Source organism: Balaenoptera ricei, chromosome 13 (assembly GCF_028023285.1).
Source record: "Balaenoptera ricei isolate mBalRic1 chromosome 13, mBalRic1.hap2, whole genome shotgun sequence".
Taxonomy (NCBI): domain Eukaryota; kingdom Metazoa; phylum Chordata; class Mammalia; order Artiodactyla; family Balaenopteridae; genus Balaenoptera; species Balaenoptera ricei.
This window is the reverse complement of record NC_082651.1, coordinates 31,701,018-31,719,453: the sequence shown is the minus strand read 5'-3', so window position 1 is coordinate 31,719,453 and position 18,436 is coordinate 31,701,018. Positions and strand designations below refer to the sequence as shown.

The 18,436-nt window shown below is 50.6% G+C and overlaps 1 protein-coding gene across 7 annotated transcripts in view; it reads left to right on the top strand.

Moving 5' to 3' along the window:
* Positions 1-18,436, top strand: part of TET3 (tet methylcytosine dioxygenase 3) — a 116,731-nt gene that overhangs the window by 11,345 nt on the left and 86,950 nt on the right. For 3 of the 7 annotated variants that reach the window (XM_059942633.1, XM_059942632.1, XM_059942631.1), the window contains exon 3: positions 8,541-8,597. The exons of 1 other annotated variant lie outside the window; for it this stretch is intronic. In XM_059942633.1, coding sequence (XP_059798616.1) covers positions 8,541-8,597 — 57 coding nt within the window. Of the gene's footprint in view, positions 1-1,178; positions 1,192-3,301; positions 3,708-8,148; positions 8,228-8,540; positions 8,598-18,436 lie in introns of those variants that run through there. 3 more of the 7 variants (XM_059942637.1, XM_059942636.1, XM_059942635.1) reach the window with 3 other exon arrangements.

Genomic DNA, 18,436 nt, shown 5'->3' with positions numbered 1-18,436 from the left:
ATATCAAAAAAATCTTAAAAAAAAAAAAGAGGTAATGGGAATAAAAATTTGGTATATCACACTTAAAAAGAAAAAAGAACTCCAGTTGCCAACAAGGGTAAGGAGGGTGATCCAACCCATTTGCCCTGTAGGCCAGGGAGACGAGAACATCTTGAGATTTAGTTCATGTTTATTCTTGTTTTTCTGGAGTCCATTTCCTTCTAGTCTAGTGAGTTATCAATAAAATAAGCCCTTTAAGAACTTGTGTGTGTGTTCTGAGAACAGTTGGGAAAGGGTTCTCAGAAGATGTTTGCTGCTCAGCAGTCTGACTTGGGATATGGGAGCCCCACGAGAGAGTAGTAGCTGGTGGTAGTTGTGAACAGGAGGAGCACACCCATAGAACCCTGGATCTCATGGAAGGGTCTGGAGGCTTAGGAGCTGAAGGGATGTGTGCCCCCTATTCATAAGATGTAGGTAGGAGCAGGTGTGATCAGTGGGTAGGTGGGTCGTGGTGGCGGTAGTAGTGGTGATGCAGATATTTAAGTTGAATGGTAGAACAAGGGGTTAAGGAGATTGGGGGCAGTCTGGAACAATGGGCCTCAGCCAAACTCAATGGAATTTAATCAGGGTAAATCCAAAGTTCTGCACTTGTTTTTAAAAAAAGAAATAGCAGGTAGGAATAGCTGAAACTCTAAAAGGTGTGCTGACAGCCTGTCTCTAGGAGCTCTGTCAGAGTAGTCACATGCAGGACAACTGAAAAAGATGAGTAGAGGATCGCAGGCTAAGACGAGTCCTGTGTGGAAGAGGGAGTCAGTTCCTTTGTGTAGGGGAATGTGTGGAACTTTTATTAGAGGGTAGAAGTTAGCAGGTAGACTGAATGCATGTTTGTTTGTTTGTTTGCTTAATATCTTTATTGGAGTATAATTGCTTTACAATGTTGTGTTAGTTTCTGCTGTAAAACAAAGTGAATCAGCTATATGTATACATATATTCCCATATCCCCTCCCTCTTGCATCTCCCTCCCACCCTCCCTATCCCACCCCTCTAGGTCGTCAGAAAGCACTGAGCTGATCTCCCTGAATCCATGTTTGAAAAAAGAATTTTCTAACATTTATAGCTGTTCCAAGACTGAAGAACCAGCCCTGTGCCTGCATGGGTCTGAGTAGAGGCTGGATGTTCTGGCTGGGATGTTACAAGGACGTCCTCTGTCAGGTGGGGTCTTCCACACGTGGTGGTCTCTTGCTCAAACTGTGTAAAGTATAACATATTCCTTAGACAACTACATTGCAGAAGAAACATTGCTCTTAGGCCATAACGTTTTTGGTCAATTTCTAGACCTGATCTCAGACCTGGGTTGGAATATGGTCTGTAAACTCTCTGAAAATTTCAGCCAAGTGTGTGAATGTGCAGGGGTATATTTTCTCAGGGGAGAGGGGCTGTGGTTTTCAGCAAATTCTCAAGAGTATTCATGACCTCCCAAATTTAAGAAGCATGCTCTACCTGAGCTGTCCAATATGATAGCCATTAGCCATGTGTGGCTACAAAAATTAAAATTAATTAAAATTAAATTCAGAAACTCAGGCACACTAGCTACCTTTCAAGTGGCTTGTGTGTTAGATTTTTTTTCAATATGAGTAGTTCTACTGGGCATGGAGTTTCCCTGCGTGGTCTCTGAACCCTCACTGAAGACTGTTTCTGGATTGGGGAAGTAGCTGTCCCAGTTGGTGATTCCTGGAAGGATTTTTTGGGTTAGGGTCCCTGTTCCCACCCCAAGGTAAGTGGTGAGGGATATGGAAGGGGCAATGCTTTCCTGAGTTCTAACCCATGTCAAAGCGTATTGCGTCTTTTTTTTTTTTTTAACTGAGCATGCTCTCTTTATTTATTGCTTCCCTTGAAGGCATGGGCCGTGTTTTAATTATCTGCTGTGGGGAAAAACAATAGGAATGCGGTGTGGCTCCCCATCTGAAGGGCTCTCTGAAGCTGCCTCTGGGGGAAAGTGGCTTCTCCCACCCTCACTGTGCCCAGCAGCCCTGGTGAAGCTTGCCTGAGGGTTCTTACTCGGGCACATGCCCCACCCCAAGTCAGCAGTTGCCTCTCTGCCTTGGGCCTCTCATCCTGGAGGAGGCAGTGTGGTGACTGGGTGAGTTGAAAGACCACATCAGGGATCTCAGGAGTTGTCACTAATTCCCCCTCCCCTTCCCATCACTTCTTTCTAGTTCCCTTGTGGATTGAGGGCAGAATGCTCAGGAAGAGAGCAGGTGTTGGAAAGGAATGCGACCCCTTTATCTACCTTGAGCCCTGCTGCACTTTGGCTGTGAGAGTCCTTTAGGGTTGCTTTGGGCCTCTGCCTGAGTGTGTCTGTGCAGGGCCCAGGCTGCTGGCACACCTGGAGTGGACACACCCCTCTGTGGCCTTGTCTCCTGTCATTTGCTTAAGAAATCTGATAACCTAAGTTTTTATTAGTCACTGAGGGAGGGAAAAAAAAGAAGCCGGCGCCCAGTGTGGGGTAACTGGCCAGCCTTCCGGTGACCACAGTGGGTTGCTTGCTTGCTTCAGGTCACACAAGCTCTGTTCCTGCACTGCTGGCTCTGACCTGTACATGTTCTAACTCCCTTGTGCCCTGTCTCCCCACACCCAGCCAGGGAGTTCGTGGACAGAATAATGCACCTCCCACTACTAGTAGAGCAGCAATTCTAGATGCTCCAAATGGAAAGGGAGTTGCATTAGGTAGAGTCATTTGGGAGCATTTGCCAGAATGCATGTGCCCCATAGTCCCCCACCCCATTTAATTACTGCCAGAGGAAGCCTCAGGAAGGGGTGTGGAGATGCTGGGTCAAAAACAAGTAGCAAGGTACTGGACTATAGAGTCTGTTCCCTTCTGAGCCTTTCTTGTGGGTGGCTCTCTCTGGTCTCATTTTGTTCTGTCTTTTTATTGATTTCTCTGCCCTTTAAGAGTAAGCTCTGGGTACCCCAGTTCCCTGGTTGAAGCTGGGAATGATCCTGGAGCCCTAGAAGAGAGAGGGAATGGCATCCTCTCACCATGAGCCTGGGTCCTGTCTGGATGGTTGACGCTGCAGGATGGGGTGGGGGCGTTGGGAGCCAGTGAGAGGAGAAGAGCTGGTGCTAGGAGGATACGGAGGGGAGGCACCTTCCTGGAATGCTTCCTCAGTCCCAGGACCTCCAGTGTCCCCTGTGCCGGGGGAGGGCAGCTTCTCTCTCTGGCGTCGCTTCAGTTTCCAGAGACAGGACGTCATCTGCTTTGACTGGTAAACCTGCAAGTTGCCTTCCCAGCCTCCTTCAGCACATCTCGCCTGGGACTGGCTGTGTGCGAGGCGCTGCGCTGAGCCTGAGCTGTCGGTAAAGGGGAGGCAGCATTTACTCTGTCCTTAATGAGCTCACAGTCTGGGGAGGGAGGCAAGCGTGGCAACAAATTATTACAGTCTGGTAGGGCTACAAGGGTGGGAGGCCTTGAGGGCAGAGACCAGCCTTAGTCACTGTTAGGTGAAGAGAGACCATCATGGAAGGGAAGGGACCTCTTTTGAGAGTTTCAGCGTAGTGATATGTGAAAGATGAGGGGGGTGCTTCTAGGAGGAGGGAGGCATCTCCCCTGAAACTGAGCTGTGCAGAGATGCTACTCGAATGCTCACGGCTGGCGGCAGCGGTGTGGAAGGACACAGACAGACCACAGGGCACCAGCTGAGGGTGTTCATGGATCCTCAAGGTGGAAGGTAAGATGCTTTGTGTTAACTATTCTTGGAAGACTTCCCCTGGGGCTGCCCCCAGGTTTCTAAACCACTCAGTATTCCTGTCTCACCTTCTCAATGAAGGTTCTGTGTTATTTGCTTGGATCCTGGAACATTTGGTGGTCCAAGGCTATTGAATTTGGGGTGGGGAGACCGTGATGAGGTTCATGGAATATAAGACCTTCTTACAAGCATTTTGGATGGCTTGTGGGGTGTGGGCAGAGCCACAGCTGCTGCTTGTCAGCCTTGGGGGGTCTGGGTGCATTCTGTTTGTTGGTATGGAACTATGCAGGTGGAGTTGCTGGCTGGCTCTGTTTTCCCTCTGACATCACTGGGTGCCTGAGTTCAGTCTGGTTCTGTTGCATCTCCAAGGAGGAGCACCTTTTCTTCCTTTGCTGCTGTTCTTTCACCTCCTTGTCTTTCTCCTCCCCGAGATTGCCGTTGATACAGACTTCCACTGCCAAAGCTAATTGTGAGGCCTGATCAGTGAATGAAGGCAAAGGCAGTTCCCATGACAACTGCAAAGAGTTTGAAATATAGGGGATGATGTGTGTGTGATGGGCTGCAATTACTTGGGTGGAAATTGATGTGTGGACACCGGTGACTTCAAACATAGGCTCTGAAGGTGGAGGGGATGTTGGGTTTCTTTGGCAGATCCTTTGTGTGATGGAGAGGGAAGGGAAGGTCACAGATTTCCCCCACAGTCAATTCCAAGTGCCTTCAGTGTGTGGAATGCTGGGCAAACAAAACAAAACAAAACAAAAATCCCCCGGGGCTTTGAAGAGGCACGACTCTAGCCATTCTGGTTGGAGAGGCAGGACACACAGAGAGACAGATAGCAGTACCAAGTGTCAAATGAGAAACATTGGAAGTGCTGTCAGCTGGCAGAGGTCTAGGGTAACCTGAGAAGGCTTCCTGGAGGAAGTGGGGCTTGAACTGAGCTTTGAAGTAAAGCCCTGTGGGGAGTGACCTCCTTTAGGACACAGCAATGGCAAGAGAGGAGAAGTTGTCATCTACCCCCTGCCAACTCTAGAAGAGGTAGGTTGATAAGAAAATCATAGAGCTACACAGAGCAGCACCAGCTGTATTGCTACGAGTGTGGGGGAAGGCGAGAGCCCTGCTCAGTCTCCCAATTTTTCCATCTGTAGAATGGGCATTAATAATTCCTGTCTCATTGGTTTGTTTAGAGGGTTAAATAAGATACAGTACATCATGGTCCAATTATGGGGCTTGGCATGGGGTTGCTGCTTGGTTGATGATCCTCCTATAAACCCCCCCCGAATCTATCTCTGGATGCATCCCCATTTCCTAGTCTTTATATATCTGTGTGGGTTCTGGCCTGTAGGTAACTGTGTTTCTGAGGTTCTCTGTGTTGGGGTATTTTGTGGATTCTGAGAGTGAGTTAATCCATTCACCTCTCCCTAGTGGGGAGGGCCGTGGCCCCATTCCTCCTGCTGGGAGTGCAGTGGGGTCTAGGGGTCATGATGGAAGGTGGGGAGGGACCTCCAGCTCCTATGCAGAGGGGTCCCAGGCACCTCTGGGTTGGTCACTGTGAAGCCCCAAGTGTAGAAAGAGGGGCAGATAGGGGAGGGGGTCAGGTGTGAGGTGTGGAGAACGTCCCTGCTAGAGGCAGAGTGGCCCCGGCATGCGCCTCTGTGACTCCTTGGAGCTCTAGCATTCCAGGTGCTTCAGAAAAGGGCAGGAGGCCAGGGTGGGATAGAGATGGTTGCAGGTGCCCTGCCTTGGGGACCACGGGCTCTGCTAGGGTGTCTGCAGGCTGCGGGGGTGGGGGGAGCCGGGACCTGTGGTTCAAGCAGAGAGTCAGGGTGGCTCTTGCAGCCTTGTGAGGAAGACGTGTGCTGGCTGAACAAGGCTCGGCCTCGGCTGTAGTTCAGATGGTAGGTCGTATCCTCCCAGGAGAGCAAGTATTCCTCTGATCCCTGGGGACCTCAGAGAACACGCTGACCAGGAGAGTGTCCTCTGCATCTCAGTGCCCAACCCCCTGCCTCTCCACCCTCCTTGTGTAGAAACTCAGCTCAGCACATTCCAGCTCTGTGCAGAGCCTAGTGAGTGGGGAAGACGGGGCCCCTGCCCACGTGGGGAAGACGGCCGTGTAAATAAATAACTGCACTTGGTAGTGACAGCTCTAGAAGAGGCCCCAGGAGGAGTGGGTGAAGCTCCTGAGGGCTAGATGAGCTGGGAAGGCAGCAGTGGCAGGTGACGTTTGGATTAAGCCTTGTACCATATTAGCTTGCCAGGTGGGGGAGAGGGAAGGGAACCTAGGCAAGGAGCAGCATCGCCAAGTCTCTGAGGCATGAAAATATTACTGTTCTCAGACCCATAGCTTAAAGGGAAGTGGTCTGGTTCAAGAGACCCTATCCCTCTTTAAGTTTCCCTGAGGTTGGCTGGGAGAGAGGGCTTAAAGAACTGGAATGAGAAACACCTGGGCTGGAATTCTAGCTCACCACTCACCAGCTGTGTGTTGATGGGCAAGTAATTTAACATCTCTAAGCCCATTTTCCCATAAGGTTGTGTGTGGACTAAGTCAAATGAGATGCTCCCACAGCATGGTTGGCACAGGGCCTGGTACCTAGCAGGGGCTTGATAAACTGTGGCAGCCACAGCAGCAACAGTATTGATTGTTACTATCCAAGCAGTGTTAGTTGCTCTTATCCAGCAGCAGACTGTATGAGGGTGGGTGGGGCAGGGGTTTTGGGGACTGGGATAAAGGAGGGACTTCACTTGGCCTGGCCAAGGTAAGAGCCAAGGGGTGCAGAAACCCATGGCTCAGGACAGTGCTCCTTGCCCTGCCTTGTCACCTGCCTTGTCACCTGCCTTCCTCCCTGCCCTAGGGAGGAGCCCAGTAGGGCTGCTCTTTGCCCCCAGGGGTGAGGCAGGTGTGGGTCCTAGTGCCTTCTGGAGTCTCCTCACCAGAGCCCAGCTTTGCTGTCTCTCATGAGGCAGCTCATCCCATTCTGAGTACTCCCTTGGAGCTTCAGGTAGGGGGCAGTAATTGGGCAGGTGTGGTGAAGTTGGTAGCAGAGCACGTCACTGAAATGAGCTCTCACACATCCTAACTAGTCCTACAAGTCACATCTGTGAGTTGAGAAGTAGCACACAATGAGCTCTCTCAGAAATTGAGTGGTAGCTAGCAGCACCTGCAGTGTGGCAGGCACTGTGTTGCATTTTTTCACAGAATCCTCACACCTTTGTATGAGGTAGCTGCTTCTGTAAAATAGAACTGCAAAGTAGGCTAAGGGAGGTAAGGTACCACCACCAAGGTCCTGCAGCTAGATAGTGGAGCCAGGAACTGAACCAGATACATGAGTACCAGAGACCATATAAGGGTCCCCCTCCTGGAAGGCAGAAGCTCTGGGGTGTTCAGCTACAGGGAGGGGATGGGGTGAAGCAGAATGTCTCCTGGGTTGCCTAGGAACTGCAGGGCTTTCCTCTCCCCGTTCTGTTCTTTCTCCTTCAGTCTCCTGGGTGTTGCAGCCTTCAAAGGCTCAGAGTCTGGGCTGCCTCCCCTCCTCAGCCTTTCCAGGGGATGGGAAGCCCTGAAGTCTGGAGGCGCCACCTCCTGTGGCCTTTCTAAAAGAGGAGGAAACATTGAGGGTGGTGGTGGCGGTGAGGCTGTGTGGAGGGGGCGGCCTACGTTCAGGCACTAGGGATGAGTGATCCTAGGGTGAGGTGTTGGTTGGTGTTCGTGTGCAAGGGAGGGCAGGTCTGACTTGGTGAGGCTTTGAGCCACAGGCAGTGTTGGCTTCAAGAGGAAATCTGCTGGAGGGAGGGAGGAGTAGGGCTGCATAATGGTTGAGAGGCTGGTCTGTAGAGCCGGATAGACCTGCCTTGGAGTCCCAGTGTTGCTGTTTTCTAGCTGTGTCACCTTGGGTAAGTTACTTCACTTGTCTTGCCTTGTTTCCTCATCTGCAAAATGGGGTAAAGGTTCATACTGCCAAGGTTTTATTTTTTTCTTCTAAGAGTGCAGGGGCTATTGCTTTTATAGCGCCTAGCACTGTCCTAGCTGCTGCTAGGATGAGGCAGTTTGCTGGTGTCCTAGGGCTAGAGAGTGGCCTGAGGGGGAAGCCTGCCAGCATCTGCTCGACCCCGACGCAATCTGTCTTTGACCCTGGGGATGCAGAGGATGCCTCTGGGTATTACCTTCGGGTCCCCGACTCCGGAGTTGTTGAGGGTGTCCCGCGATCCCCAGCCTGCCGGGGAGCGGCGGCGGGCCTGGGCCACAGCCAGCTAGGCTCCGGCACCCTTGGCTGTGCCCCCGCCTCCCGGCTGGGCAGGTCCAACCCCCGGCGGCCCTGCCCCCGCTCGGCCGGCCGCGGGGATTGGCTGGCGAGCGCGCCGCCCCCTCCACACCAGCCTCGCCGGCGGCGGGGAGGGGAGCCAAGCCGGCAGCTGGCCGCCGCCGCCTCTGCAGTGCCTCCCTCCGTGCGCTCCGGCGGGGATAATGGGAGGCCCGCCGGCCGATGCACCAGAGGAGGCCGGCCGAGGTAGAGCGGGCAGGGCGGGGAGGGACGAGGCTAGACCGGACGCAGGAGGAGGGGCAGAGCCCTCCTGGATCTTGGGAGGGTGGAAAAAGGAGAAATGAAAACAAAAACACTCTGGAAGGCGAATGAGCCCTTCCACCGCGCGTCTGGGTGGCAGCTGGAGGCAGGAAGATGGTCCCTGCTATCCTTTCTTTCCGAGGCCCCCTGCCTCCCCTTCGCCCCCTTTCCCTGCAGCGGTGCTGGGGGTGCAGCAGAAGGACTTTGCTGCTTTCCTGGTGTCAGCCTGGCTCATCAGTCTCTCCGGCTTCTTTTGCAGGTGGAAATAAAGGCTGGTGAAGGAGCCGGGCCGTGGGGGCAAGGGGCTGCTGTCAAGGTACCTTGTGTGTGTGTATGTGTGTGTGTGTGTGGTAGAGGTGAAGTGTTTGATGGGATTGGATAAAAATAAAGGGTCTCCTCTGGTGATCCCTTAATCTCCCACTGTGTGTGTAGCAGCAGCTGAGGGGGAGGGGCAGCGGGGGTGTGGGCGGCCAATGAATTCTCAGGCCTGTGTGGGTTTTGTTTGGATTCTTTTTGCTTTCTCAGCTGGATGGTTTGGGTGCAGTTGGGATTGGGTTTGTTGAACTGGTTTTTTTTTTTTTTAAGACATGCAACCCACTCCCACCCTTACCTCTGGAAATCTCTCGAGAATGTCCCTGCCACTGTTGGTTTGCATCCAATCTGCAGAAATCCCGGGCGGGGGGTGGGGGGGGGAGAGGTTAAGGGGGAGGGGGAATTGTGCTCCTGAGTCTGAAGCTGATAGGGTGTCATTAGTCATGCTGCTGTCACCATGGAGATGGCTGGAGGAGAGGAGGTGGTGGGGGTGAGGATATTTTGGGTAGGGTGGGGGCTGATGCAACATCATGACTGGGAATCCTGCAGGCGGTCGGCTGCTGTTACTCTGTGCAGCTTGGTGTCTGGGGGACTGGAAGGGAATGTTACCAGGTGCGTGGGAAGTAGAGAAGGGGGCACTGAGGTTCTCCATGTGGTTGTCTCAGGGCCAGGGCTGGGGTATTTGGGGCAGGGCAGAGTCTGTGGAATATAAGCCATTACGAGGAAACACAGATGTTCCTCCCTGGTTGGCAAGGACCAGGATCAGTAGGTTTCCTTGGGCTTTGCCCTGTTTTCAGAGCTGGGGATCCGCTGTGAGTTTGGGATTACTCAGCAGTATCCTCTGCTGGCCCAGGGTGGAGAAAACAGAGCAAGAGGCAGCTCAGTGTGGCTGCCTCTCAAGTCAAGAGAAGAGAGGCTGGGGAAGGAGTGTAGGGATAGATAGGTAGGCAGGGCAGGACTGGATGGGACTTCTAGGAGGAGGGAGCCCATTCCTGCCCCTGCCTCAGCTCTGTCTTCTCCTTCAGCCCCTGGAGCCTGTGAGGAGCTGGGGGAATCTGGTTGCTTGGGTAGCAGGTGAGTGAGCTGCTCATGTCCCTAGATGCTCTGAGATTTTTCTCCCTGGAAATCCTCCCCTGGCTTCCTGGGAAAACTGCAGGAAGCTCCCTGGAGGTGCTGGAAGTGCCACCCTCACTGCCTGGGTGGAGACGCTGTCAGGGAGGGGCTCTGCTTTCCCGGAGGGGATGGGGGCTACTGGGTGAGGCTGCGGGGTGGATCAGGAGCTGGGGTGGTTCCCTGGCTTCCTCCCAAAGGAACTTACAGCAAGGAAGTACTTGGGGGAGGGCAAGAATTTTGATTCTGGGAGAAGGAGAAGAGCCAGGTGGCATTGGCTCCCCTGGGGAGCTGGGCAAGCCTTGATGAGGATGCTAGTAGTGGGTGACCACCTGGGACAAGACCGTGGTAGGTCCCTGAGGCAAGCAGAGGTGGTTGATACTGGCGATGCTGTGCGTGGGGAGGAGAGAGCTGTGAGCTCACTCCACACCCCTTCTCCGGTGAAACCCCCAGGTGTCACCTCCACTTCCGCCTCTGGCCGCCCACTGCTGTAATCACCTGTGTGCTGTTGAGGGCTGTGAACACGGAGATCATGGAGTACACCTGTTTCACCCTCTCCCCTGGGGAAAGCAGGACAAGGGGATGAGGGCAGATGGGCTCAGGGAAGGGGCAGCCCCCTCCCTCCTCTGTGTCTTTGGCCTTGTCAGCCAGAGCTTCTCTCTCTGCTGGGAGGAAGGACTGCTGGCAGGTTTGTTTACTCCGGAAAGCACCCCCTCCTGTCTAACGATGGCTTCTCTTCAGGTCTTTCCAAGTGTGTTCTCCATTCCTCCCTGCCTGCATTCTGCTGTCCCTGCCGTCCTGCTGGAAGCTCCCGGCTTAATACCACCACGCTTAGTGTTGTGGGCATGGAGCAGGGCTGCCTGGAAAAACAGAGGACACCCTTCAAACATGTCTTCCTCCTTCCCCCTTCTCAGAGCGGGGCCTGAGCTGGCGGCGTTTTTATTATTTATTTATTTTTAAAAAATATTTATTTGTTTTGGCTGCATCAGGTCTTAGTTGCGGCATGCGGGATCTTCGTTGCGGCACGTGGGATCTTTCGTTGCGGTGCGCGGGCTCTCTAGTTGTGATGCACAGGCCCTAGAGCTCATGGGCCCTAGAGCGCGTGGGCTTAGTTGCCCTGCAGCATGTGGGATCACAGTTCCTGCGTCCCCTGCATTGGAAGGTGGATTGTTAACCACTGGACCACCAGGGAAGTCCCTGGCGGCGTTTTTAAAGCTCTGAGGGGTCTGTGCTGATTTTCATTGTTAAGTTGTCTGTTGGAAAAGCCTAGCTTCCTCTTGGTCCAGCTTACCACTGCCAGCAAGCACTTGGATCTGAGTCCCTGTTCCTGGTGCCACCTTCCCCCCGGATAGTTTTCTTAGGTGGCCAGTTGAGTGTGGTGTCCCACATACCCTGGTGGAGCAGTTTTGCTAGATCCTCTTCCGTCAGGAGGTGGTGGTGTAGGAAGATGTGTGTGGCGTGTGAGCTCATTCAGATCAGGCAAAGACTCTGGGACACAGGACAAAGGGGTCTCCCAGTCTGTGTTCCCACAGGATGGGCACAGGATCACAGGATGGGTAAGCCCCCTGGGTGAAGGGTATCCAGCAACCAGTGGGAATGTGCTCATCTACTGTGTGCTGAGTCCTGCCAGGGTTTCAAGAATATTCATGATGTAGGGTGTGCGTCATGCCTAGCACAGGCATAGGGTTGAGCTTGATGATCGCACGTGGTCGTTTACTGTCTAGTGTGTTACGTGTCTACCCACGATACCCCAAGGAACATGCCATAGCATACGCTGTTGCCACTGCCTCCCTCTTCGCAGCCTGGACAGGAGCAAGCGCCCAGTGCCGAGAGCACCAGGCTGCCCTGCTCTCGGGCTCCCACACTGCTCCCATACTCTGCCCCATGGGAACCCTCCACTGGCTGAGGATGTGTGCAAACTATTTTGGAACTGTGCCCAGGATCTCTGCCTTCCGTCTCTCCTTTGGACCACTGCTCCTTTTGTCAAGGATCTGTGATCCTCCACTTTCCACACACCGTGGGTCACTCCTACTAGTTCTTTCTCGCCTGCTCTTCCCACTCTCCAGCCCTCTGTGTGGGTCCAGCGGGAAGTCTTTTCTCTCTGAGGTATGTTTACAAGCAGTAGTGAACTTGGGGAGATATGGAAGCCGGTGAGCATATCGAACGATGGTAGGAAAGGAACCAACCAAGAGGATTTCAGAGTTGAGTTTGAGAATGGAAAGAGAGGGCTTCACCGTGCATAATAAGTGGTAGAGTTAGAGTCCCAGAGCTCAGCTCCGCCTCCTTGGTGACCCCAGCCATTTTTTAACGTTGTGGGAGAGCAGAGCGGGAAGACTTTGTAGTACAGATAGGTGAGTGAGCCCAAGGGAGAGCCTTCCTGCCCACCACGGTGCAGGCCCTGGAGCTGCCTGCAGGGGTCACTGTGATGGCTCCTTAGCCCCCTTGCTGGGCTGGCTGAGGAGGGACCTAGGTGCTGGGCTCCCTCCAGCTGTAGGTGGACATTTCTGCTAGAAACCATCATTGTGGTCTTGCCAAGTCCCCTCCCATGCCCCCGAGGCTGTAGCAAATAGTTTGGCTGGCTGGGGATGGGGGCAGGGAGTATAGGGAGGCCTTGGTTTGGCTCAGCTTTTGGGTATCTTGTCTTTCCCACCCTGACCTCCTGGGCTTTTGGCCTCGTTTTCTCTCCTACTCCGGCATCTGGCAGTCAGCTGAGGACTCCCCCTCGTTACCAGCCTGTCTGGAGCTTCTGAGGAGGAGATAGCTTCCTTATGGATTAGTTTAGGAAGCCGTTGGGCAAATAGAGATGGGGTGGCTGAGACAACTAAAATCCACAGATTATCATGCTATCCAGAACTGTGATCCTATTCCCATTCACTTTATCTCCCTTTCTTCCTCCCTTTGTCTTTCTGCATTTACTGAGTGTTTACCATGTTCCAGGTATAGTACTAGGTCCTGAAAAATAAGAGAAATCATTATGATTTGATATTCACAATATCACTAGAAGTAAGAGACATTGACCAAGTTGCCTAAAACTGTAACACTGTGTGAAAACCATCATTGGCAGTTGTTGTTGTTTTTTTTTTAAATACAGTAAATGCTTTTGATCTTTGTGTTGGGGTTGTGAACTAGCATGTGGCAGACCAAGCCTCTCACCCCCAGCCAGGCCTAGCTCTTTACATCTGCTTTCATCATCAACTTAGTGGACCTCAAAGGACTTTGAAGGAAGAATCAACATGCCAACTGTATATTCAATAAGTTAGTGTTTCCAGGATCTGGCGATTACAGATTAGGGTAGTGGGGTCAGAAATGGACCAGCTGGGATGATAGCTTAATTTTGTTTGTTTTTTTTTAATTTTTAAAATTTATTTTTATTTTATTTTTTTGGCTGCATTGGGTCTTCATTGCTGCACGCGGGCTTTCTCTAGTTGAGGCAAGCGGGGGCTTCTCTTTGTTGCGGAGCACGGGCTCTAGGTGCACGGGCTTCAGTATTTGTGGCTTATGGGCTCTAGAGCGCAGGCTCAGTAGTTATGGCGCACATGGGCTTAGTTGCTCTGCAGCATGTGGGATCCTCCAGGAGCAGGGATTGAACCCGTGTCCCCTGCACTGGCAGGCGGATTCTTAACCACTGCGCCACCAGGGAAGTCCTGATAGCTTAATTTTGAAAGGAAGGTGTTGGCTTTAGATGTGTTGGTTTTGAGATTCAGGAAAAGCTGGAAGAAAATACTGTGCCTGGGCAGTTTACCTTGAACCTGAAATTGTCTTCTACTCATTTGAAGTGTGTGGGTCCTGGAGCCCTTACTGCTTTAGGAGCGCCCATGAGGCCACTGGCTGGGAAGAGGAGGATGAGAAGTGCAGTTGTCCAGTTTCTTTTCCTGTCTAATCCTAACTCTCCTACTCTTGGGTTCTTTCATTAGCCATGCGGCAGTCCCTGGACTTTAGTCTCCTCTGTAAAATGAAGGGGTTGCCTCCGAAGTTAGTTTTTCTCAAACTAAAAGGGGGGGAAGGACCTTTTTCCTAATTCCCAAAATACTGCAGACCAAAACAGGTCCTACTTTGTACAACTAGTTGGCAGCTCTAGCCACGTGTGGCTCCCCTCAGGAGTTCAGCACCATCTAGACCAATCTGTTAGCCATTGGATGAGGTGGTCCAGCGAATGTACACTTGGACGGAGCAGCAGGTTCAACTCGCAGTGCTGGTTTCTAAAAGCTTATTCTTGGTTCCTGTGTTTATGTTGTGGTGAACTGGTGATAAACAGTTTATGGGCCATTCCCTGAACAGCATTACTTTAGACCTTTGCTTCTGGGAGAGCAGAGGGTCTCTGTTTTGACACCTGTCTTCCATAGTCTCCATCTTGGGGACAGAGCCACCACTTGGAAGAGTAGAGATCTTGCTGCCCCCGAATTCTCTTGGAATACCTCAAAAGATTTTACTTGCATCTCAGCCTCTGTAGATAAGGATGCCTCCTGTCTGCCCTTTTATGTCTGCAAGTCTCAGGTTCTCATGGTGGATCGTCAGAACCTGTGGGGCAGGACAGAAGGGGCAGGACTCTGTGAGTGTGAGTGTGTGTGTGTGTGTGTGTGTGTGTGTGTGTGTGTGCTGCATGACTTAGAGGAAGAGAACAGTTAAGGCTGAGGCCAGACCCCTGTAGTTGCCAGAGTGAACTTGGGCCCTGCCAGACACTAAAGCTCCATTGTCTTGGGCAGGGTACCTTGACTTCTGACCTTTCTCCATTTGGTGGCTTGAACAAGTTCAGGCTGGGTGAAGAAGGTGCCGTCTGACTGTACCAGGCTCTGCTGGACCCAGAGCCGGGAGACCGTGCCTTCCCAATTGGGATCATTGTTGCCCTGCACCAGAACTCTAGTGGGGGAATACAGAAATGGATTTTCAGTGGAGTGCTGGAGGCTGTGCCCAAGAGATGCCTACCTTGTTTTTCCTGGCACTGCAGATGCCTTTCTCTTCTCCACCTGTGCTCTCCATCCTAACATTCTCTTCACGGCCTCAGCCCGTCCCCGTTCTCACCCCTCGTGCTTTGAGCTCAGCCCTAAGTAGACTGAGCAGAGAGACGGCCTCCAAGAGCACTGCTTTGCAGGGCATGGGCAAAGGACTCCTTGTGTCAGAGTTATCTAGGAGCTTGTAAAAATGCTTCAGGGCTGCCAGGCCGAGATAGCCATCTGTTGGGGTCACACCTGTGGGTTCCTGTCATATAACTAGGTAGAATGGATGCAGGAGGACTGGGTGTGGGAGCCCCAGAGGTGAGTGTTGGAACCTCTCAGCAGGTGGGTTGCGTGGCATCCCCTTTTCTCTGCCCCTACCACTTGTCCCTGAGCCAGGTCCTACCTGATGATTGAGCTATACACTGACCTCTGCCCTGTGGCCCTTTTTTCCACTGTTATTTCTCCTCGGTTTCCTGTTTTCCAGCTGTGGGTTCCCAGTGGTGTCATTTGGACCCTGGGTAGTAGTTAGGGCTTAGTTCTGGGGTTGTGTGGTTGGAGTGGTATATGCCTTGGGGTTGTATTGACAAGTGGTCTGGAGCGGTCTGAACACCCAGCTGGGAGCCAGAGCCCAGGGTTCGGTGTCCAACCCCTGGGAAGCCCCTCCCCCTTACTTTCCAGAGGCTGCCTCCTCCATGTGGGGGGCATTGCTCCTCGCTGGGTCTCTGCTGAGGTCTGGGGAAGCGGCATGTGGAGGAAGACCTGGGCGGGTGGCAGGGCACTTCAGCCCTGAATACTTGCTCCCCTCCACAGCCTCCACCAGGATGCGCAGGGGCCACGCTTCAGCTTGCCTCCAGAGTTTCCAGCGGCCGGGCCCTCTGGTTCAACTAGTTTAGTGCATATTAGAATCATCTGTGGAGCTTTTGAAAAAGAAAATATCAATGTCTAGGCCTCAGACCCAGAGAATCTGATATAATTGGTCTGGGGTGGAGCCCAGGCCCCAGCATTTTTCAAAGCTCCCCAGGTGATTTAAATGTGCACTCAGGGTTGAGAGCCACTGCCCTCATTCATTTTGGCTTTCCCTGTGTCTCCTATATCCCTGGCTTGTCCTGGAATTTTTTTTCTCATCTATTGATAATTATAGTGAAAGTCTTTCCAGATGCTGTATTTATTAAGACAACGAGACATGTCAAGCAAAATACTGGATTGAATGTTCTGTTCCATGAAACTGATCCATAAGTTCATATTAAAACCAGAATTTAAGAGGGAAATTCTGTAGCTGATGACAGAAACTCAGTGTTCTCCTCTCAGCTTTTAATTTTAAAAAACTTTTATTGAAGGATAGCATACACACAATAAAAGCACATACTGTGTACAGCTTGGTGAGTTTTCACAAAGTAAGTACACCTGTGTAACCAGCACCTGGATCAAGAAATGAGTACCCTCACCCCATTGCCATTGTTCAGAATTTCTGAAGCATTTGGGCAAAGTAGGTGAAGCTATGCTTAGTATAGCAGTGTTTTCTTGCTTTGGGCCTGGAGGGCTTCAGCTGGTCCTCTCTGAGGAACACCTTTACATGCCTGTGTGGGTGTTCCTGAAACTGAGTGGATTTCGAGGTGATAGGGCGCAAGGCAGAGGAGTCCTGCAAGCCCCTCCCTGGTGTTACCCTCTATTCTGTCTACCCTTTACTTCCTTTTCCACCTTGGCCTTTAGGCTTGTCAGTCCTCAATCTTGGCTAAATCCAAAAGTCTGTAACATTTTTTGGCTTTTTAATCTCTTTTTTGATTATATAGATACTACATGTTCCTTGGAAAAATTCAAAAATAGAAATAAATAGAAGGGAAGGAATTTGTCCATAACTCACAACCTGTTTAACCATTTTTAACTGGAATATCCCTCTGCACTCGATTCTATGCACACTGGATGCTTGTTCCATGTTCTTTATAAAAACGGAGTCATGCTGCATTATAGCCCACTTTTCCCTACATAATAACTTACTGCAGTGCTATCTGTTGAGCACTTAACCATGTGTGTGTCTCATGGGGCAAAGTTTTCATAGTTCTCTCTCTCATAGTTCTCATGACAGCTCCAAGTCAGATGGTGGTAGCCCCACCTTTCAGATAAGAAAACTGAGATTCAGGACAGTAGTATGACCAAGGGACCATGTTTCATAAGGGGGTGGAGCTGGAATCGAGGCCAGGGATGTCTTTTTAACATGGTTTGTAGATAAAAAGATATTTCTCCTTCACCTACTGATAAGGTGAACTGTGTTAATACAATTCTTAATACTGAACTATCTTTGCATTCCTTGACTATACCATGGTTGGTAATGGGGAATTTTTTTAAACATGCTGTTTTGATTTGGTTTATTAATGTGGGAGTTTAGCATCTATATTTGTGAATGAGATTGATCTATAATTTTCATTTTGTGTTTTTATTGTCAGATGTTGGTATTAGAGTAATGGTAACTTCGTATAATGCCTTGTGAAACTTTTATTCTTTCTTTATGCTCTGGAACAGTTTAAATACAGTTTAAATAGTCATTTTATTCCTTTAAGGATTTGGAAAAAAAAAAATCTGCTGATGAAACTGTCTGAGCCTGGTACCTTTTTTGCTGGATGGGTCTTTGCAGCTTTCAGATGTTTTTCCCCCTGTGGCTGTTGGTACAAAACATTTACTTTGCCTTTTCCATGAGATCTGTTTTCAGATTTATAGCATAATGCATACATGGTTATTGGTTTTCAGTTTCCTCAGTATCTGTGATTTTTTTCACTTTCTTAATTTCTAATGTTGTATATTAATTTTGTCTCTTTTCCTTCCTTAGCTTTGTCAATTTTATGTGATATAAAAGCAGGTAGATTTGTCAGTTGTGCTTTCTGTTTTCTAAAGCATTAATTTCTGCTTTAGTCTTTATTAATTGTCTTTTTCTTAGGTTTATTTGGTATGTACTTTTCCTTTTTCTTTCTTTAAAATATTTATTTATTTATTTATTTGGTTGCACTGGGTCTTAGTTGCGGCTCGCCAGCTCCTTAGTTGCGGCATGTGAACTCCTAGTTGCAGCATGCATGTGGTATCTAGTTCCCTGACAAGGGATCGAACCCGGGCCCCCTGCATTGGGAGCACAGAGTCTTACCCACTGTGCCACCAGGGAAGTCCCCGGTATGTGATTTTTCTAGATTCTCAGTTGGATCCTTAGGGTGCTCTATTTTTTCTGTCTTTGTCTGCTTTTTTCTTCTTTGATCACAAACACATTTAACAATATGACTTTTTCTCTAAGTTATACTGTGGCCTCCTTCTCCAGGTTTTGATATTTTATGTCTGTTGGAGTTCTTGGGGAGATGCCGATGGCTTACCCAACCTGAAAATACCATGTCCTGATGTAGCCTGACTCCCTTCCTCCTAACACAGGCCTAGTAGAGAATCCCTGTATGTGGAAAAATGGCAAGGCCAGACAATGCAGTGCCTGCTTACTTCTGGGGGCTTTGTCTCCAAACCCCTAGGAAGGGACCTAGTAATAGCTTACCAGCTTAGCAGACGGGACCTGTGGAAAACTTTTTTTTAAACCTAATAAGCAAAATCAATTTGAATTGCAAGGACCAGAGCATATCCTAAGCCCAAATTGAAGTTTTAGTAGTACTTAGAAAAGCCTCGCACATTAGCACCAGAGAAAATGAAGCTAGAAGCTAGGGACAGAGAGAAAGAAACGTTTGACCTAGAGCTCATGGCCTAGCTGAGCTGGCCTAGGCTGCAGGTTCAAGTCTTGCTCCCTGTTCTTTCATGCACCTCTAGAAGCTATGGCCCA